The sequence below is a fragment of the Eulemur rufifrons genome, chromosome 16, assembly GCF_041146395.1.
Source record: "Eulemur rufifrons isolate Redbay chromosome 16, OSU_ERuf_1, whole genome shotgun sequence".
NCBI lineage: Eukaryota > Metazoa > Chordata > Mammalia > Primates > Lemuridae > Eulemur > Eulemur rufifrons.
Genome location: NC_090998.1, coordinates 22,856,966 through 22,879,138, shown reverse-complemented (window position 1 = coordinate 22,879,138; position 22,173 = coordinate 22,856,966). Strand labels below are relative to the sequence as shown.

The 22,173-nt window shown below is 40.0% G+C and overlaps 1 protein-coding gene across 7 annotated transcripts in view; it reads left to right on the top strand.

The window, feature by feature from the left end:
- Positions 1-2,754: 2,754 nt before the first annotated feature.
- The window catches only part of BCAT1 (branched chain amino acid transaminase 1), a 59,879-nt gene continuing 40,460 nt past the window's right edge, over positions 2,755-22,173 (top strand). For 3 of the 7 annotated variants that reach the window (XM_069490287.1, XM_069490289.1, XM_069490286.1), the window contains exons 1-4: positions 2,755-2,796; positions 3,865-3,936; positions 10,718-10,918; positions 21,755-21,865. In XM_069490287.1, coding sequence (XP_069346388.1) covers positions 2,755-2,796; positions 3,865-3,936; positions 10,718-10,918; positions 21,755-21,865 — 426 coding nt within the window. Of the gene's footprint in view, positions 2,797-3,864; positions 3,937-10,717; positions 10,919-21,754; positions 21,866-22,173 lie in introns of those variants that run through there. The other 4 variants (XM_069490290.1, XM_069490288.1, XM_069490292.1 and 1 more) reach the window with 3 other exon arrangements.

Sequence of the window (22,173 nt, the reverse complement as noted above, 5' to 3'; positions counted from 1 at the left end):
ACTTTAGAAGCCAGTTTCATTTGCATATTCATTTCAATATTTCTGACTTATAAATGTGCCTTCTTTGAACGAATTTAAACATGTGTCTGGTAACTTCATTAAATAAGTTAAATAAACTCTATGATTTAGTTCATACCTTTATGACAGGCTTTATGTTCTATTCCTTCCCCTTCTGCTACCCCAGCCCCTCTGGCTCACTTTGGGTCCTTTCTAAGCACCATGTTCCTTCCCTCCTCAGAGATGTTATTTTTACCTGGAACTCACTCTCATCTCAGGTGCTCTTCATCCCTTCTTCCTTTAGTAAATTTCTTTTATTTTAATCCTCCAGATCTCTGCTCAAGGATCACTTGCTGGAAAGCCTTTCCAGGCTTTTCTAAGTGGGTTACCGTCTATTATTAGAGGCTCTTAGAGCACTGGCAGCACTTGTTACAATTTTACATTTTGTTGGTAGGATTAGTTAACACTCTCTGTAAAACAATCAGCACTATTCTATAGGGGGTGGGCAATGCATGATAACAGGATCGCGGTGTGCTCCAAACATCCCAGTCTCTAGCCCAGGGCTTGGCACATGGTAGTGTTGGGAGGGGAAAACTTCCCCTTGGCCCTGTGAACGTTCACTGAAAAATCAACTTATAATAAAGGAGATTAATAAGAGAAAAGCTACATAAATTTTATTGTTACTGTGTGCACAGGGAGAATGACAGAGTGATTGTCTAATATCCCAGTGAGACCCAAATACTTATATATCTTCATGGGGGGTGGTGGTGGGGGAGTTGGGGAATATAGGTCATTCTGTTGAGAGGCAATAAATGGTTACTAGTGAGATGGTAATAGATACTTGAAGAATGAATGGATGAGGGGAAACAGATTGATGCCTGTTGATCTCTAAGGGTCTTTTACTCAAAATGTTCTTTAAACCAAGGAATTATATTTTGGGCTGAAATTTCCTGCACCCCTACACAATTTATATGTTAGACAGATTTTTTTGACTGCAAGTACCTACTGTTCAGGTGAGAGATGGACTGAAAATATATATGTGGGAGTCACCAGCATGGAGGTGCAGCCATGAACATGCACCAGAAGCAAAACCATTGGGTTGAACAAAATGAAGGCTATGAGCTACGTGGTGTAGGTGGAATAACTGGACAGAAGTCAAATGATAGTCACCTGAAGGGGGAGGAAATAAAGCAGTTGATACAGATGGCACTGTCACTAAGTTTTGCACTCAATATGAGGGAAGGGGTAGGTAGCACCATGGTTAATTCTTTAATAACACCATTGTATTACATATGCTTTTTTGACTGACTGAAAAGCAAGGATTTACAAGTAGCATTTAAAATAGCAATAAAATTGGGATTGTGTAGTGTGTACCTTTAAAACAACAGCCCTTGATGGAATGTCTGGTGTAAACCTTTCAGCCAGCCTTTTGAATGCAAATAAGTTGTTTATAACTCCTCCTAAGGCTTTCTTATTCTTCAGCCTTGATCCCAAAAAAGGGTTTACCTTGCCTGAACCCTAGGGTTTACCTAGCCTGTACTAAAAAAAAAAATTTTTTTTTTTTTTTAGATTTGACTTAACATTTCTTTAACAAGAGACTCCTGGTTTCCAGGAACACTTACCACTTTATGGTGGCACATGACCTGCCTGGGCTCTGTGGTCTTTGGAGCTTGGGACCCCACCCCAGCATAAGAGGCTTTTGTATGCTTTGTGTCATGGGAGGGAGGGAGGGAGGAAGTGGTGAAGGTTGTTTTCTGAGTTGTTAAGATTAGAGCTACAGTATGTTGTCTGCATGGCTGTATGAAATCAATTCTAAAACCAGACCGGATTTAACCGCTTTCACCCAGAATAACAGCCCTCCCCCACTTTCCAAGATCAAGTCAGCCCCAGTCACCACTTCCTATTAATTTAAAAACCAGGATGGCTCATAATTTAGGCTGACGTTGCCCAGGGAGAACACAGCACAGGAGACAATAGCTATTCCAAATCTTTCTTTTCCATTCTTAAACCCAGCAGTATTTCCAACGCCACTTTCCCAGTCCTCCTTCTAAACATTGCTATTAGGAGCCTACATCAGAAAACTGTCCAAACAGTATGACGGGGAGCTCTCGATGGTCTGTTTTGCCTGTAAACGATGAATGGCATCGAGATCTTTGGGCAGAAACAGCTCTCTTAGGGGATGTGGAGCCTGGCAGCCCCACAACCGCAGTTCCAAATTAGGTGGCGCAAGGAAATCTAAAAGCCGGATTCAGGTCCTCCCCTTCAGTTTGCACAGGGGGGTCGGTGGCAGACGAGAGCCTACACACAAAGGCCAATCCCCGCCATCAAACTCCCCGGGAAGAAACTGCCTTTTGTCATTTTGATCTCGAGTCGGTGGAAAAGCTGCCCTAACGCGATTTCCCCCAGGTTTCTTTCGCCTGGCTCGAGGGGCGTTTCCGGCCCCTCACCCAGAGAGGATGCTAGCTAAGCGCCCGCACTTGGAAAGGCGCTCGCACGTAGGGCGCGATCTCGGGCCACCGCACGAGACCAGGTGGCGGGGACAACGGCTTTGGTTTTTGCAACTGCAGACCGACCGGGACCAGACTGTCGGAGGCTCCTCCCCCAGGGATGCTGGATGGGCTGCGTGGTTCCCTGCGTCTGGCCCTGGCGCGCTGCCCCGGGTCGTGGCACCCAGTGCCTCGCCGTCTGCTTTCGCGTCCCGCCGCGCACCGCGTGCCGCCGCCGCCCTCCGCAGCCCCGCGCGTCCGCAGCCCGCCCATGGCCAGCCCGCCGCGCGCCGCCGCGGCCCTCGCCCTCCAGGTACGCCGCACCCGGGCGACTGCGGACGGGGAGGGGGGAGGACTGGAACTCGGGGCTCCGGAGCCCGCCGCCGGGCCGGGCGCGTTGCTGCCGTTTCCTGCACCATCCTCCTTCGCCGCCGCCTCGCGCCCGGTCCCGCCTCTACCGAGGCGTCTGCTCTTCCCGCATCCCTGTCGCAGATCTGAAGTCCCAGCCTGCGAACTCCGCCTCGGCGAGGTCCCCGCCGGCCATGGGTCTAACACCCAGATGGGTGACCTGCTCCGGACCGCGGCGAGGACCGCCACGGGGACGTGAGCGGAGCCACGCAAACCGCTGTGGGGGAGGAGGCGGGAGCGGAATCTGTGCTGCCGGAACCCGCAGTCACATCCTGCGTGCCTTGGCCTCCCCAAAACATTTTGACCGCAGTCTTCTGCCTCTGTGGATCCCTTTCTTCTTCCTCCCGTAGTTATTTAGCAGATTAGGCTTTTTTTTTTTTTTTTTTTTTTGGTCTGCACTTTTCCCCAATTGGTCCGGCTTCCCTGTGTCTTTATCTTTTATATTGCCTCCTAATAATAGCAGGAGGTTTTGCCCTTAAGGTGTGGCATCGGAGGACCCTGCCTGGGGAGAAAATGGTTCACGCCGGTCCCCATCCCTTGTGCGGGCTTGCTATTGTGCGCCAGTGATTGACAAGACCACGAGGCTGAGCGCGCCCAGGAGATTTTTCTATAAATGGCTTAAAACCCTAGTCTAGACTATTTTCTGGGATATAAGGGAGACAATTGCCTGCTTGTTCCTTGCTGGTGAACCCTGGCTCTGTAGGGCTGACCTGGAATTTAACCAGCCTTCCCTAAGCCAGCGGAGGACAGAGACAGCCGCGACCTCGGCAGGGTGGGACGTGAGGGGCCGCGCTCTCAGACGCGCTCGCCCGAGGCTCGTGCCGTGCCGGGCCGTTCGCTTGTTTGATCCTCCGTTTTCTGTTTGCGTGGGTACCGGAGCGTCATGGTGAGTGTCATGGTGCGTGATGTTGGTGACCCCAGGCCCCTGTTACCCACCTGCATTTACTTAATGATGGTTGAATTCTTCTTTAAGGACTGCAGTAACGGATGCTCCCCAGGATGTGCCGAAGGAGGAGGATGCAAGGAGGTGGTGGAGACTTTCAAGGTAAGTTGTTTGTCAGAGGTTGTGTCTGGAGCAACATTCAACTGAGTCAATCCATTTCCTGTTGGGATTTGGGGACATTTTCACTGTGTAGGTTATACAGTAGATGGGAGATGCTGTCATGCATTTTAAATTACACTTTCGAGGGGCGGGGTGGGGGGTGGGGAGGAGGCGGGAAGCCATTTAGGGGCGATAGTATATTCATCACGTCACAAATTACATAGTAAGTGAATTGCTTATTTTATTTCATGAGTCCTAATTTTTTTCCTGGAAAATAGTCAATTCGTGAATATTAACCTAGGCGTTTATCTGATTACATAATAAGAATAACCTTTCACTCGTGGCAGAAGTTAAACTGATTATGATTTTTCTCTTTAAGCAGCTCATAATGCTTTGTAGTAGAAGTGTTGCATGTTTTTTCTTTTTCTGTTTGAATTATGGAGTTTATATATTAAATAATCTAATACTTCACAGGGGAATAGTGAGGAGTAAATGAGATAGGAATCTTGTAAAAGTACTTTGAAAAGCATAAAAATGCAAGTGTGAGATGTATTATTACTTTCTCTATAAATCATTATCCACCACCTCCCAACTGTGGAGGTTTCTGCTTCTCTTTACGTAGTTGTGCTTTTCTGCCTGTTTCGGTCACTGTCAATTGTCATCCACAGCACAGAGTGTTCTAATGATCTCACATCCTGGCAGAGTTCAGAGAGGGAGTGAAACTTGACTCATCAGTTTTGTAGGCACTCAGCTCTTACAGTGTGCCAGGGACTGTGCTGGGCATTGGAAATCCAAAGACAAATTCAAGATAAGGTCTCTGCTCACAAAAATTTTTTTAAAGTCAAATTATAATAGATTATAGCAATTTCTTTACTAAAGTGAATTTGTCAATTTTAATTGTATTATTTCTGGTCCTTTAAAGATAATATCCTATATAGCCTCATAGCAGATCTACGGTACTAATCCATGAAGATTAAGCTGTAATACATTTGAAGACTTACATGTTTAGATATAGGTTCTTAAAAGAATGAGGTAAGAACGGCCAGGGGTGGTGGCTCATGCTTGTAATCCTAGCACTGTGGGGAGGCGGAGGTGGGAGGATCACTGGAGGCCAGGAGTTCCAGACCAGCTTGAGCAACATAGCAAGGCTCCATCTCTACAAAAAATAGAGAAATTAGCCAGGTATGGTTGGGCACGCCTGTTGTCCCAGCTACTTGGGAGACTGAGGCAAGAGGATCACTTGAGCCTAGGAGGTGGAGGTTGTAGTGAGCTATGTTGACGCCACTGCACTCTAGCCTGGGTGACAGATCAAGACCCTTTCTCAAAAAAAAAAAAAAAGAAAGAAAGAAAAGAGACACCCACTTGATAATCTCTAAGACTCATTGTATACAGCAAGTAAATTCCTCAAAGGGAATAGATAGATAAAATTTTTCCTGAAAGACCTTATACTTTCGGCCAGGTGCGATGGCTCATGCCTGTAATCCTAGCACTCTGGGAGGCTGAGGCGGAAGGATTGCTCAAGGTCAGGAGTTCGAGACCAGCCTGAGCGAGAGCGAGACCCCTGTTTCTACTAAAAATAGAAAGAAATTATATGGACAGCTATATATATATATAGAAAAATATAGAAAATATATATAGAAAAAATTAGCTGGGTATGATGGCGCATGCCTGTAGTTCCAGCTACTTGGGAGGCTGAGGCAGGAGGATCGCTTGAGCCCAGGAGTTTGAGGTTGCTGTGAGCTAGGCTGACGCTACGGCACTCTAGCCTGGGCAACGGAGTGAGACTCTGTCTCAAAAAAAAAAAATAAAAACCTTATACTTTGAAGTCTTTGCAAAGTAAAAAATTAATTCATAATGTAAATAATCTTTTGATTTCTTTTGATTTAGATTTCTAAATTTAGGTTTTAGTTAAAGGGAGGTTGTCTATTGACACTCCTGTATTTACATATCAAAACATGACTTACAATGGATGTATTCACAGCACACATAGGAGGCAAATGTAAAATAATTTGATAATTTGGAGGAGAAAAATGGTAGGTTTTATATAGCCCATCTTTGTTTTTGATATTGTTATTCTTTAATTGATACATGATATCTGTACATATTTCTGGGGTACATGTAATATATTGTTACAGGCATAAACTGTGTAATGATCAAGCCTGGGTATTTGGGTATTTATCATTTTGTGTTGAGAACATTTCAAGTCTTCTCTTCCAGCTACTTTGAAATACACAATACATTGTTAACTATAGTTATCCTATTCTGCTATTGAACATTAGAACTTATTCCTTCTATCTAACTGTATGTTTGTACCCATTAGTCAGTCTTTCTTCATCCCCCCACTCCCATACACTCTTCCCAGCCTCTGGTGTCTGTCATTCTACTTTCTACCTCCCTGAGATGAACTTTTTTAGCTCCCACATATGAGTGAGAATATGAGATATTTGTCTTTCTCAGCCTGGCTTATTTCACTTAACATAATGACTGCCAGTTCCATCCATGTTGCTGCAAATGACATGATTTCATTCTTTTTTTATGGCTGAATAGTATTCCGTTATGTATATATACTGCATTTTCTTTGTCCCTTTGTCCATTGATGAACACTTAGGTTGATTCCTTATCTTTGCAATTATGAATAGTGCTCAATAAACATGGGGGTGCTGGTATCCCTTTGATACACTGATTTCTTTCCCCTTGGACAAACACCCAGTGTTGGATTGCTGGATCCATGTGATAGTTCTATTTCTAGTTTTTTGAGAAATCTCCATACTGTTTTCCATAGTGGCCATACTAATTTACATTCCCACCAACAGCATGTAAACGTTCCCTTTTCTCTGCATCCTCACCAGCACCTGTTATTTTCTCTCTTTTTAATGATAGCCATTCTAACTGGGGTTGCTTTTGACACATTTTTCTATCTTGTTGGTTAATCTACCCTATTTATAACATTTTGTATTGCCATTTGGGTCTCTGGAGCAATTTTTGTATTGCTTTCCCCTCCCACCTTATGATGCAATCATATTAAAGTGAGGATCCTTTTTACAACAGGACCCAGCAATGAGATGCCTTATTACATATCCTAGAGAATCTTTTTGTGGACCCTGGGGTCCTCTTTGTTGGAAGAGGTCAGCCATCTATTTCTTCCAGTTCCCCCTGCTTCACATATTGCCACAGTATGTGACACTCCAAACCTGTCATTCTCATCATGCCTCTTTCTTTATTAAATTTTAAAAGAGTATATCTAAAAGATAAGGAACATGGCACCTACGGCTTTCCAAGTAGCTAAGAAAAATGCACAGAAGCCCGTCGTAGAACAAAGTTTTAGAATTGCTGATGCAGTTGTAACGCAGACTTGGCATCCGTAAAGGACGGCCGGTGCAGAGAAGGGCAAATGTGCTATAGAGTGGTGAGCAAAAGCTGCTGCCTGAACGCTGACTACCTGGTCCTCAGAGGCTTTCAACCATGTGGCACTTCCCTGCCCTGCCATGGGCTTCCTCATTTCAGAGCAAATGATTACCCAATCACAAACCTTGAATTAGGAAATTGTTATTCTTTATATGCCCTGTTTTTTGTCAGTACTTACTGTCATTTCACAATCAGTCATTGTGGCATTCCAGATTTTTCCACGAGCGTATGGTATGAGACATCAGAGACTGTGGAGTATTAGAAAGAGATTAATTATGCAGGAGACAGTATCATTTTACAAATACTGTTATTTTTATCCACCTTTGGAAAGGAAATTCAGAAAAAGAAAATGATTTTTAAAGAACACTGATAAAAATTTTGTAAACAGTTTTCTTTTTTGTTATGCTGATTTTTTCCCTTAGTACCGCATTTGCTATTTACTCCACCGGTCACAGAACTTCAGTTAATATTTTGTTTACTTTGAGTTTCATTCAACTGTATCACCTAATTAGTTTAATATTCTTAGGTTAAGAGCAGTTATTTTAGTTTTCAGAGTTGCAGAAATTTTTTCAAATACTGGAAATTAGAGTTCTTGATGAGATTCTGAAAGCCATTCGATTGTGCCTTACTTTGAAAAACTGGACATAGAGCATTCCTCAGGTACAAATCAGAAAGGTTACTATTCATGTCATTAGGAAACCACGTGTCTTACAAAAGAGTGTAGTGGTTTACTGAAACAGAACTCATACCTGGTGATTTAATCATTTATATTTAATTTTCAGAGATTTTACTGGTGTTATCAAATTATAATTACAAGAACACTAAAGTTGAGCATAAAAATCACCTTATTCTGTATCTCTGCTTTGCCAGTAACAAATTTAATCTTTCTGGAACAGTGGGTTGTTGTGAGTGGTTCTAGAGAGGGCTCAGAACACTAAAATTTATATATCCTGGACCACAATTATTCTTTTCACCTACTCTCATCTTTCTGTTTTTGTTTTGTGTCTTACTACCCCCTCTTTTTACTAAGAAACTTTCACTAGTAGTCTCAGTACAAGAAAATTTGCATTAAATTTGTCTTACAATATTGATGTGGTTCCAGATTTTTCTTAGCCCAGCATCCTCCCCATCCACTGAAAAAAGCTAACCAAAGCAAAATCACAAGTGCCTCATTGTGCAAGAATACTGTGACACCATTCATGTTATAAAAAGTTTGTGTTAGAATTTCACTCACTTTAAATCCAGGCCATCTTCTATGAAATGAGTCTATCATTCATTACAGGATGTATCTGAAATAAGCCTGACATTTTCAGTATTTAAGAAACCCTTTACTATTCTGTGTGCTGGGCACTGTGCTAGCTTTGCAGATTTAACTGCGAATACTCTAGCCAGAGTTCTTGTCTAAACAGTCTAGGGCAGGGGTTGGCAAACTTTATTAAAGGGCCAGATAATAAATATTTTAGGTTTTAGGGCCATCAGGTTTCTGTCACAGCTAGTGGACTATACTACCATTGAAAGTAAAAGAATGGTGTCACTATGTTCCAAAATTTTTATTTACAAAACATGCCAGCTGGCTTCACCTACAGGTGAAATTTGCCTGACCCCTACCTAGTCTAGATGATAATGGGAGAGAAAGAGGATTCAAAGATCACAACAATGTAGCTGGAATGTATCCCTTTAAATACATTTATTGCACTCAGTAGAGGGTTTTAAGTTAACTTACTTACTTGGATTAAACAGTGGTAGAAGAAGTCAATTTTCTATTGAAACTTGGCATTTTATGGACACTTTACAAAGTAGCATTACTAGACTAGCATGAACATTACCGTAATAATATCTTATCCTTAATGCTCTATGCTTCATTGTGATGTGAGCTTTCTGGCTGCTTTAGAATATGTTTTTCAGCCTGAATATTATTCTAAAAATAAACTGCTTATCATTCATAATATATCAAATGACTAAGGCAGTGAATTCAGTAGAAGTAATAAGATCATTTAAAAAATAATGATAATGGCAGGTGCAGTGGCTTATGCCTATAATCCCAGCACAATGGGAGGCCGAGGCAGGAAGATCACTCGAGCCCAGGAGTTCAAGACCAGCCTGGGCAACATAGAGTGACCCCCAACTCTGTAAAACATAAAAAATAATTAGCCAGGCATGGTGCCATGTGCCTGTAGTCCCAGCTACTCGGGAGGCTGAGACAGGAGTATTGCTTGAGCCCAGGAGTTGAGGTTACAGTAAGCTGTGATCCAGCCTGGGATTCTGTCTAATTAAACAGAAAAAGAAACCCCTGATGATATAAAGTGAAGTTCTGTGTTTAATTTGGGGAAAATGAGTATTTTTGTATATTAAAAGAAGTAGAGTTTAACATTCCTTACAACCTGTTAACAGTTTGAACTGGTCCCTCGTTTTCCAGCTGGTCAAAAAAAGCTCCTTCCTCTGTGTTTTTTGTCAGCATCCTACAGCTATTATAAAATGAACAGTTGTATCGTATGCAACTTATTGCTTCCATATTTGATCATTTGTAATGGGCAAACTGGATATGTGGGGAGTTGTTTCCCATTACTCTTATTTATCTTTCTTTGAATAAGAGGTCTTTTGTTCACTATTTCCTCAACACAGAACAGAGGTTTTGTATCTTAGTGTACATTCTCTACTACTCTGTTTTCAAAGAAGAAAACATTTGCTTCACTCCGTTCATTCCTTCCACACAGGGGTCCCCAATCTATCGTGAGTTGTATAATTATTTCATTATATATTACAATGTAATAATAATAGAAATAAAGTGCACAATAAATGTAATGTGCTTGAATCATCCCGAAGCCATCCCCTTCCCCCTTTAGTCATAGAAAATTTGTCTTCCATGAAAATAGTCCCTGGTGCCAGAAAGGTTGGGGACCGCTGTTAACCAGGGCATCCAGAGGATTTTGAAGACTTGTGCCAAGAATTCTTTGGGGGAGATGGAGCATAGCCGCTGTGAAGTAGAAGTTCATTTCTTAATGACACTAACAAATCACTCTGAGTGTTGCTGTTTTTATTACGGGAGACACCGCTTTCTTCTTTCCCAAGCGCTCCACAAGTCCTATCATGAGAGTGAAGAAGTGACGTGTTCGCTTTTTTGCATCATTTTACCTCACCCGATATTTTGTCTTTGTTTCTGAATATCACTTGAAATTTGGTTCTGGTAATCTATGAGGCAGTGCACGTTGGCCAAATGCTGAATGCAGGCATGATTTGTTTGGCTCACATAGGGCTAAATCTCTGTGCGCGTTGCCAGTGTTGAAAAGTCAAGTGATTTCACTTTTTCCCCTCTGTGTCATCTAGCCAATGGATGTTCAGTTACTATTCTTTAATAATGGTGCTGATCTTTCTTCCCCAGGCTAAAGATCTGATAATCACACCAGCCACCATTTTAAAGGCAAAACCAGACCCAAAGGCTCTGGTTTTCGGAACTGTGTTCACGGATCACATGTTGACAGTGGAGTGGTCCTCAGAGTGTGGATGGGAGAAACCTCATATCAAGCCTTTTCAAAACCTGTCCTTGCACCCCGGCTCATCGACTTTGCACTATGCAGTGGAAGTAAGTCCGTGGGATTTCATGGTGGTGACGTGCTTGTCCTTCACTTTTCGTGCTGAGGGGCTCTCCTGCTAAAATAGCTTTTGGGCAATATGGGCTTTATCCTGTTCACTGTGGGAGGTCAAAAATATCTTTAAAATTTTTCCTGTAGACAGTTGGATTGGGGATAAATCATAGGAACTTATTTTTCAGGTAATCTTAAATTTTCTTTGATGTCAATAAAAAAATCATTTGGAGCAAATAGAAAGGACAATTGGTAGGAAAATTAGCAATCAAAAAGCCAGTATTGTTGGTATTTTACGAAGTCACCTCTGTTCTCAGATCTTCTAATAATTGAGAAGGGGTCATTGAGTACAATGTTATGATTAGATTTTAATGCTAACACCATGTTTTTATGACCAGTAATAATGTGTAGTTATGTATGTTAGGGGACATGTAATTAAATGTCCTCCTTCAGGCATGAGTTGAAATAATTACAAGCATAAAATGTTTTGAGAATTCTCTTCTTGGTCCTCAGCATACACAGTTAACCAGATACACAATATACTCTCCATTCTCTTAATCCCTATTTTATGTCTTTTTAATGCACTGGATGTCTTTCCCAGAATATTGTGGGTACTGGAAATAGTCATCTCCCTAGTAAGGTACTAAAAGATGGTAATAGTAAAATATTAATAGATATAATGATACAGTAACTACTTTTGTTTATTGAATTCCTGCAGTGTGCCCTGTATTATGCTCCTTATATGAATCATCTCATTTAATTATCCTAAGCAGGAAAGGATGTGGTTAAGCATTCAGGTTCTGGAATCAGACTTCCTGGGCTCAAATTCTGTCTCAATTACTCCACAGGGAGCTCTGTGACTTGGGAAATTTAATCATTTGTGCTTTAATTTCTTTATCTATAAAATTGGGGTCGTGATAATGTCTATCTTATAAGTATAAAATACAGTAATTCATTTAAGCCTATAGAGCCATGCTTGATGTATAGTGATAGCCTAGTTAGCTATTGCAGCAGTAGTGTCATCTGTTATAGAAGCAGGCTCAGAAAAGTTGTTTCTTGTCCAAGATTACACAGCCTTAAGGGTAGAACCAAGGTTCCAATGTGGATTCCTATTATACAACCCCTAAACATAAACACTATGGAGGCTTGTCCAATTAACTTGTTCGAAATTAAAAATTCAGATAATTTTGGAAACATATTCACTGCCCGTGTGTATCCATAAAATGTTGAATGTAGCAGCTCAAGTTCCCATTCCCAGCTCTGTCTCTTGACTGTATCGAGTTGAATGAGTTCTTCATTATTTGCATTGCCCTCACCATGTCATAGGGTGTAATAAAGAGCAATGTGAAATAAAGCACTTTTAAATTTGAAAGAACAGATGTGGCCAAGCCTAGGGCACTGGTTCTTAAATTTAGTGTGCATCAGAATCACGTGGCTCTACCTCCAGAGTGTCTGATTTCTAACAGATTTTCAGGTCGTGTTAATTCTGCTGCTCCAGAGACCACATTTGGAGAATTGCTGGCTGATAGGAAGTAAATGAGGAAGGAGTAATGTCATTTTTGAAAGTTAAAAAATTTGGTGGCTATTGGTTTTTGAAAACTTTGGAAGTTTATGTAGATGAGTTGGAATGCTAGTTTGGTTAGTTTTGTTGATTTAGATTTTTGTAATTAGGATACTACAAGTAGAAAAAAATTAGCCAGGCATGGTGGCACATGCCTGTAGTCCCAGCTACTTTGAAGGCTGAGGCAGGAGGATTGCTTGAGTTTGAGGTGAGCTATGATGATGCCACTGTACTTTAGCCCGGCAATACAACAAGACCCTATCTCAACCCCCCCCCAAAAAACCCCAAAAACCAAAATAACCTTTCAGATATTTATTATCCACATATAGTTGCAAATCTAAAAATAAAATGGATTCTGGGATCAACAGGTCTGATGAGCAGAAGAGAAATGTGTTCAAGGATATTACTCCTATTTAATTTTGGATTAAAATATAACTATTATAGAATTTAAAAATCAGGTTGGCATCCAATAATGTGGTGTCCTAAGCAGTAATAAGAAGAAAGTTCATAGCACAAAGTGCCTACATCAAAAAAGTAGAAGAAAAGTTTCAGGCCGGGCGAGGTGGCTCATGCCTGTAATCCTAGCACTCTGGGAGGCTGAGGCGGGTGGATTGCTTGAGCTCAGGAGTTCGAGACCAGCCTGAGCAAGAGCGAGACCCCATCTCTACCAAAAAAATAGAAAGAAATTATCTGGACAACTAAAAATATATAGAAAAAATTAGCCGGGCATGGTGACACGTGCCTGTAGTCCCAGTTACTTGGGAGGCTGAGGCAGAAGGATCACTTGAGCCCAGGAGTTTGAGGTTGCTGTGAGCTAGGCTGACGCCACAGCACTCTAGCCCGGGCAACAGAGTGAGACTCTGTCTCAAAAAAAAAAAAAAAAAAAAAAGTTTCAAAGAAACAACCTAACAATACATCTCAAAGAATTAGAAGAGAAGTCAAGCCTGTGGAAAAGCCCGAAACATAAACGTAAGAGATGTTTCAACCACAATATTCGGGTAAAAAAAACGCTTTGAAATAAAAATATTTGCTTAACTTTTTGGGGGGAGGTTTAAAAAGAAGGATAATTCTTTGAGAACAAAGTCATGACTGCTTTGCTCACTACCCTACCCACGGCACCTGGCACAAACCTGGGCACATAGTAGGCACCCAATATTCACTGAATAAGTGAACAGGGAATGAAATGAATATAAATAGAAGATTCAGGGACCGTGAAGTTCTCTGTACAAGTTTAAAGACTCCTTTCCTATACCTATCTTATGAAGACATCCTATATTGATTTTGTTATTCACAGTTTGGACTTTAATTCTAGAAGTTGATTTCTATATGAAGTAGGAGTCCAATTTGTTTTTGTCCACTTACGTGTACCCAATTTTCCCAGCACCATCTAATGGTCTCTAATGATCCTTGGATTTCTGCAGTATCAGTTGTAACGTCTCCTTTTTCATCTCTGATTTTATTAATATGGGTCTTCTGTCTTTTCTTAGTCTGGTTAAAGGTGTGTCTATTTTCTTTGTTATCTTTTCAAAAAACACATTTTTTGTTTCATTGATCTTTTGGTTTTTGGTTTCAATTTCATTTATTTCTTCGCTGATTTTTATTATTTCATATTCTACTAATTTGGGTTTGGTTTGCTCTTGTTTTTCTAATTCTTTGAGATGCATTGTTAGGTCATTTCTTTGAAACTTTCCTTCTACTTTTTTGATGTAGGAACTTTGTGCTATGAACTTTCCTCTTATTACTTCTTTTGCTGGATCCCATAGGTTTTGATATGTTTTGTTTTCATTTTCATTTGTTTTGAGAAATTTTTACATTTCCTTCTTAATCTCTTCATCAATCCACTGGTCATTCAGGAGCATGTAGTTTAATTTCTATGTGTTTATATATTTTCCAATGTTCCTCTTTTTATTTATTTCTAGTTTTAGTCCATTGAGGTCAGAGAAAATAATTGGTGTGATTTCAATTTTTTTGAATTTTGGGACACTTATGGCTTAACATGGTCTATCCTTGAGAATGATCCATGAGCTGAGGAGAACATGAATTCTGTAGCTGTTGGATGAAACATTCTGTAAATATCTATTAGATCCATTTAGTGTATAGTGCAGATTAAATCTAGCGTTTCATTGTTGGTTTTCTGTCTGGATGATCTGTATGATGCTGAAAGAGGAGCATTTACGTCTCCAGCGTTTATTGTATTGGTGTCTATTTCTCTCTTTAACTCTGATATTATTTGCTTTATGTATCTGGCTGGGTGCTCCAGTGTTGGGTGCATATATATTTAGCATTGTTATATCCTCTTGCTGAATTGACCCTTTTATCATTATATAATGGTATATAATTGTCTCTTTTTACAGTTTTTGTCTTGGAATTTATTTTGTCTGATAGAAGTATAGCTACTCCTGCTCTTTTTAAATTTCTATTTGCATGAAATATCGTTTCCCATCCCTTTATTTTCAGTCTATTTGTGTCTTCTTCTTTTTTTTTTTTTTTTTGAAGATGGGGTCTCACTCTTGCTCAGGCTGGTCTGATCTTGAACTCCTGAGCTCAAGCTATCCTGCTGCTCAGCCTCCCAGAGTGCTAGGATGACAGGTGTGTGCCACCGCACCCAGCCATATTTGTGTTTTTATAGGTGAAATGTGTTTCTTGCATACAACATATAGTTGGCTCTTATTTTTTGGTCCATTTAGCCACTCTGTGTCTTTTGATTGAGAGTTTAGTTCATTCATGTTTGATATTGTTATTGATAGGTAAGGACTTATTACTGCCATGTTGTTATTTGATTTCTGGTTGTTTTGTGGTCCTCTGTTTCTTCTTCCTTCCTGTCTTTTTTTGTTAAAGGTGATTTTCTCTGGTAGTGTGTTTTAATTTCTTGATTTTTATTTTTTGTGTATCTGTTATAGGTTTTTTGATTTGAGGTTACCATGAAGGTTGCAAAAAACATTTTATAAACAATTATTTTAAACACATGATAACTCTGCTTACGAACAAACATAAACAAGCAAAGAGAAATCTAACAGAAATTCTACCCTTTAACTTGCTCCCGCCCACTGCTTTTGAACTTTTTGTTGTCTCCATCCATATCTTTTTATATGGCTTTATATATATCTGTCAGAAAGTTGTGGTTATTTTTGATAGGTTTATCTTTTAGTCTTCCTACTTAAGATATGAGTGGTTTATACACCACAATTAAAAGCAACATAGTATTCTGTATCTGTGTCCTTACTGTTACCAGTGAGTTGCATACCTTCAGAAGATGTCTTATTGTTTATTAATGTCCTTTTCTTTCAGATTGAAGAACTCCTTTTAGTGTTTCCTGTAGGACAGGTCTGGTGTTGATGAAAATCCCTTAGCTTTTGTTTGGCTGGGAAAGTCTTTATTTCTTTTTCATGTTTGAAGGATATTTTTGCAGTATATAATAGTCTAGGGTTAAGGTTTTTTTCCTTTAGCATTTTGAGTATGTTATGCCACTCTCTCCTGGCCTATAAGGTTTCCACTGAGAATTCTGCTGCCAGATGTATTGGAGCTCCTTTATATGTTATTTTTTTCCATTTTCTTACTTATTTTAGGACCTTTTCTTTATCCGTGATCTTTGGGAGCTTGATTATTAAATGTCTTGAGGTAGTCTTGTTTGAGTCAAATCTGCTTAGTGTTCTATGACCTTTTTGTATCTGAATATTGATCTTTTTCTCTAACTTTGGAAAGTTCTCTGTTATTTCTTTGAATAAATTTTCTACCCCAGTCTGTCTCTCTACCTTCTCTTTAAGGCCAGTAACTCTTAGAGTTGCCCTTTTGAGGCTATTTTCTAGATCTTGTAGGTGTGCTTTATTCTTATTTATTCTTTTTTCTTTCTCTTTTGATTGGGTATTTTCAAATAGCCTGTCTTCAAGCTCACTAATTCTTTCTTTTGCTTGGTCAATTCTGATCCATTTCTCAGTTTGTCAATTAAATGCTTATGCTCTAGAATTTCTGCTTGATTATTTTATTATCTAAATCTCTTTGTTAAGTTTCTCTGATAGGCTTCTGAATTCCCTCTCTGTGTTGTCTTGAAGTTCATTGAGCTTCTTCAGGACTGCTATTTTGAATTCTTTATCTCCATCATTTTGGGATTGGTCACTGGTACCTTATTTAGTTTGTTTGATGAGGTTATGTCTTCCTGGATGTTCTTATGCTTGTGCATGGTCGTTGATGTCTGGGCACTAAAGAGTTAGGTATTTATTTTAATCTTCACAGTCTAGGCTTGTTTGAACCTGTCCTTCTTGGGAAGACTTTCCAGATATTCGAAGGGAATTGATTGTTGTGGTCTAAGTCTCTGCTTACTGCAGCCTCCCCCAGCATACAGCAATGGGGGTTTCCCAAGCCCAGTAATGCTATGATTCTTGCAGACTCCTGGTGGTACTGCCTTGGTGAGCTTGGGTAAGATATAAGAGAATTCCCTGGATTACCAGGCAAAGTCTCTTACTCTCTTTCCTCACTCTCTGTGCTGGGCTGCTGGAGCTGGGGGTGAGTGACGTGGGCACGTCGTGGCCACGAGGTCACACCTGACACCTGCCCAGTTTCACCCAAAGCCAGTGGTGACTATTGCCTGGCTACTTCTGATGTTTATTCAAAGCCCAAGGGCTCTTTAGTCAGCAGGTGGTAAATCCTGCCAGGACTGGGTCCTTCCTTTCAGGGCAGCATGTTTCCTTCTGGCCCAGGGTGGGTCCAGAAATGCCACCCAGGAACTAAGGCCTGGACTTGGGCTTCAGGAGTCTGCTTGGTACTTTATTTTACTGTGGCCGAGCTGGTACCCAAGTTGCAAAACAGTCCAGAGCTCTTCCCTTTCCCTTCCTCAAGTGAAAGAAGACTCTCCCTGGGCTGGGCTGCCTGGAGTTGGGGGAGGGGTGACCCAGGCACTGGCTTGGTTGCAGTTGCTGGTGTCTCACTGAGTCATGCGCCCCCCACCTCCACGGCTCTGAGCCAGCACAGCTTCAGGAATTGCCCAAGTACTACCCTTTTGGCTCAACTGCCTTAAGAATTTGGTCCAGGCCCCTGGGTGCTCTTTATCTGCCAGTGGTGGGGCTACCTGGAACTCGGGCCTTCAGGGTGGAGGATTTCCCTCTGGCCAGGCTGATCAAAACGCACTGGCAGAATTCTGCCCTGTGCCAGGGTGACACTGAGTTCCAATGCAAAGTCCCGTAATCACTTCACTCTCCCTCCTCCCCTAGCATACAGATTCTCCTCCTACCTGGCATTGGCAGGGCACTGCTGGGGGATGGGGGAGTTTGGCGTAGGCAAGGCAAGATTGTCTTCTCTGTCCTCTTCAGTGCCTCTTTCCTTGATGTAACGTTAAAACCAGATAGTATGATTGCTCACCTGATTTTTGGTTCTTCTGAAGGTGCTTGCTTGCATGGATAATTGTTAAATTAAGTGTTTGTGCAAAGGGATGGTCTCTGGAGGTTTCTATTAGGTCATCTTGCTCCCTATTTGTCCCCCAGGACCATTTAAAAAGACAGTTCTTCCCTTCTGATATATCATGCCACCTCTATCATGCACACACGAGTCTGCTTCTGGATCTCCACTTTTGTTCCATTGTCTTACTCATCTATCTGCACAAATGCCACATTGTCCTAATCACTCAATCATTGAGTCTTGGTGTCTGCTCAGACAAGTTCTTCTATTTTGTTTTTAAGAGTGCCTTGGATGTTCTAGGTCATTTTTTTCCCATATTACTTTTAGATCCAGTGTATGAAGTCAGTGAACTTACGTCATTCAGTTTGTTGAAAGAAAATAAAATGCCCTAATGTGATTTTCCATTGGGATTACATTGAATATATAAATCAGTTTGGGGAAAGTCAACATCTTTATAATGTTAAGGCTTTTAATCCATGAGCATGACATTGTTTTCCACATTCAGTTCATTAAGATCAGTTTTTAATAACCTGGTAAAGTTTTATCTTTTCCTTATGGGTCTTTCACTTTTCTTGTTAGATTTTTTCCCCCACCTAAGTATTCTATCTTTTGATTCTATTATAAATAGTGTTTTTATTTTCTAACTGTTGTTATCACTTAGGAATATAATTTTGCATCTGGTCACCTTGCCTAAACAAAGAATATCAAAAGATTATCTGTCAGAGTTTTTGGCTCTACTATATATTTTATCATATAATCTATGTTTTATGACCTATGGCTGTTTTTTTTTTCTTCTCCAACCTTTATATGTTTTTATTATTCTTGTCTTATACTGGTTGTATAATATTTAGTGAAAGTAGTTGCAGCAGGCAATTTGTGGTGTTCCCAATTTGAGAAGGAAAGCTTTTACATTTTATTATTAAGTTAAATGTTTGATGCAAGCTTATTGTAGTTATCCTTTGTCACTTAAGCAAGTTCTTTTTTTTTTCTTGGTTATCTAGGAAACTTTTTGAAAAAACATGAATGAATATTCAGTTTTATCAGATGCATTTACTATGCCTAATGAGATGATTGTAAAGTTTTTCACATAAGCTGTTAATATAGTGAGTCACATTAATTGATTTCTTAATGTTAAACCAACCTCCATTCTTAGGATAAATCCAGCTTAGTAACGTTGTGTTATCCTTTTTTCTCTCTATTACTCAATGAGATTATCATAATTTTTACATATATTTGAAACTATGTCATTAAATGCATACAATTTTTATTTAATTTTTTTTATTTTTTTATTTTTTTGAGACAGAGTCTTGCTCTGTTGCCTGGGCTAGAGTGCTGTGGTGTCAGCCTAGCTCACAGCAACCTCTAACTCCTGGGCTCAAGTGATCCTTCTGCCAGCCTCCCGAGTAGGTGGGACTACAGGTGTGCACCACCACAAGTGACTAATTTTTTCTATTTTTAGTAGACACAGGGGCTCACTCTTGCTCAGGCTGGGCTCACTCTTGCTCGAACTCCTGAGCTCAAGCAATCCTCCTGCCTCGGCCTCCCAGAGTGCTAGGATTACACGCGTGAGCCACCATACCTGATCGGCTAAAAATGTTTTATTGACAAATAGTTGTATATATATCTATTGGGCACAGGCTGGTGTTTTGCTACGTGTATTCGTTGTAGAATGATTAAATCAAGATAATTAACATATCCGTCACCTCATATACTTTTAATTTTTTTGTGATGAGAACATTTGAAATATACTCTCTAACCAGTTTTGAAATACACATTACGTTATCCTTAACTGTAGTCACCATGCTGTGCCATAGGTCTCAAAAACTTATTCCTCTTGTCTAATTGAAACTTTGCACCCTTTGATGGACATCTCCTGATTCCCTCACCCCCTGTCTCTGGTAACCACCATTGGACTCTCTACTTCTATGAGTTTGACCTTTTTCTTTTTTCTTACTTTTTTTTTTTTTTCTTTCTTTTTTTATTTTTAGTAGAGACGGGGGTCTCGCCCTTGCTCAGGCTGGTCTCGAACTGCTGAGCTCAAGTGATCCTCCCACCTTGGCCTCCTAAAGTGCTAGGATTACAGGTGTGAGCCACCATGCCTGGCCAACTTTTTTAGATTCCACATACGAGTGAGATCATTCAGCATTTGTCTTTCTGTGCCTGGCTTGTTTCACTTAGCATAACATCTACCAGGTCCTACATGTTGTTGCAAATAACAGGATTTCCTTCTTTTTAAGGCTGAAAAATATTCTATTATTTTTGTATTATTTTGTATTATGTATATATCCTACATTTTCTTTATTCCTCTGTTGATAGACACTTAGGTTGCTTTCGTATCTTGGAATTATGCTGCAGTAAACATGGAGTGCAGATATCTCTTAGACATACTGATTTCAATTCCTTGGAGAGAGAGAGAGAGAGAGAGAGAGACACTCAGAAGTGGGATTGCTAAATCATATGGTAGTTCTATTTTTAGTTTGTTGAGAAACCACAAAAAGTTTTCTGTGAAGGCTTAATTTACATTCCCACCTGCAGCGTACAGGGGTTCCTTTTTCTCCACATCCTCGCCAATACATATCTTGTCTTCTTCATAGTAGCCGTTCTAAGTGTGTGCAATTTTAAAATTGTAAAGTAAATTGAACTGTATGAAGTACCTTTTTTATCTTCAGTAATGGTTCTTGGCTTAAAGTCTATTTTTTTATATTTAGTAATATGACCTCACTAGCTTAATTTTGTTTGGAAAGTATTTAATGTGATATATCTTTTTCTACATCTTTTTGTTTCAGATGTTGTCAGCTGAGTCCAATCTGACAACCTTACCTTTTAACTGAAGCTTTAGTCCTGTTTTATTTAATAAATTAATAATATATTTGCACTTAGTGCTACACCTGATTTTGTACTTTTTAATTGTATTACATGATTTATGTTTCTTTTTTTCTGATGTAAGCTTTTAGGCTATAAATCTTTAAAGTCCCTACTTTTCATTATCGTTCAGTTCAACCTATCTAATTTCCATTCTTTTTCATCTTTGATCCATTGTTTATGTAGTAATGGATTATTTCCAAAATGTGGATATTTTCTAGTTATATTTTTAGTATTGTTTTCTGGCTTATCTTATGGCTGGGAAACATGTGAATTCTGCAGCTGGGACGTGTAGGGTTATGTATGTCAATTAGGTAAGTTTGTTATTCCTGTTGTACAAATCTGACTTATCTTTACTGAGCTTTTGCCTGTTTGTTCTATCAATTACTTAGAGAACCTGTGTTAAGATTTCCCACTAAAATTATTGATTTTTCTGTTTTCCCTTTATCAGTATGTACTGACTTCAGATCCTTTCAAATCTCTAGTCAGTGGTTTGTCTGGGGACCACATATTCTAACATGTGGTCTTGAGCTGCCTGGTATCTATGATATGGGGGACTGAACCAGCTCTGGTCACATCTAGACTAATCACTATTCAACATTTGCATGAGCCAGATTAAATGAAGGGATACAGGGGTACTTTTTGGGGACCAGGGTGCCACGGGGCCTTTGGTTTCCATCTCCTTTGCCTTGGCAGTTAGCCCATGTTGCATGACTGAAGATGTTCTTCCCAACTCCTTTAGGTAACATCTCAATGTTATTTAGCAATGTGGCTCCTACTAACCAAAGGTTAACTCTGAATTCCCACCCAATCCTGGTAATAAAAGGACTTTTTTTCCCTCCAGTTGCTGTAACCAGTCCTGTCAACTGTTGGCCTTTCTAGATTGAGTGATCTCAAGTTGATGTCAATATCAACAGCTTTACACGATAAAAGAGATGAGCACCCACAGGAAAGTCGATCTCTTGCCCACAGGGGATGTTTTCATTTAGTTACCCTTTAAGATGTATTTCTCTTTTATCCTCAGTTATTCGAAGGATTGAAGGCATTTCGAGGGGTAGATAATAAAATTCGACTGTTTCGGCCAAACCTCAACATGGATAGAATGCATCGATCTGCTGTGAGGGTCACTTTGCCGGTATGTAAATTTAGGAGTTTCTTTTAATGTGATGGGTCTCTCTGTTTACCACCAAACAAATCCTTCTGAATAATTAGATCGATAGTCAATACAAATCATATGAACATTGAAGTTATTTCTGATCTATCTTAATTAGTAAGGTAAAAATACAAGGAAATAACCAATACCAATCGGCAAATCCACAAGGTTCCTTTTTTTAATGAGCGTCTACAGTAGGGGGGATTAATGTGTATGTGAGGGACTAAAGGATAAGGATAAAAAATATATCTCCACCTACAATAAAATTTAATGATCACATGAAACTATAA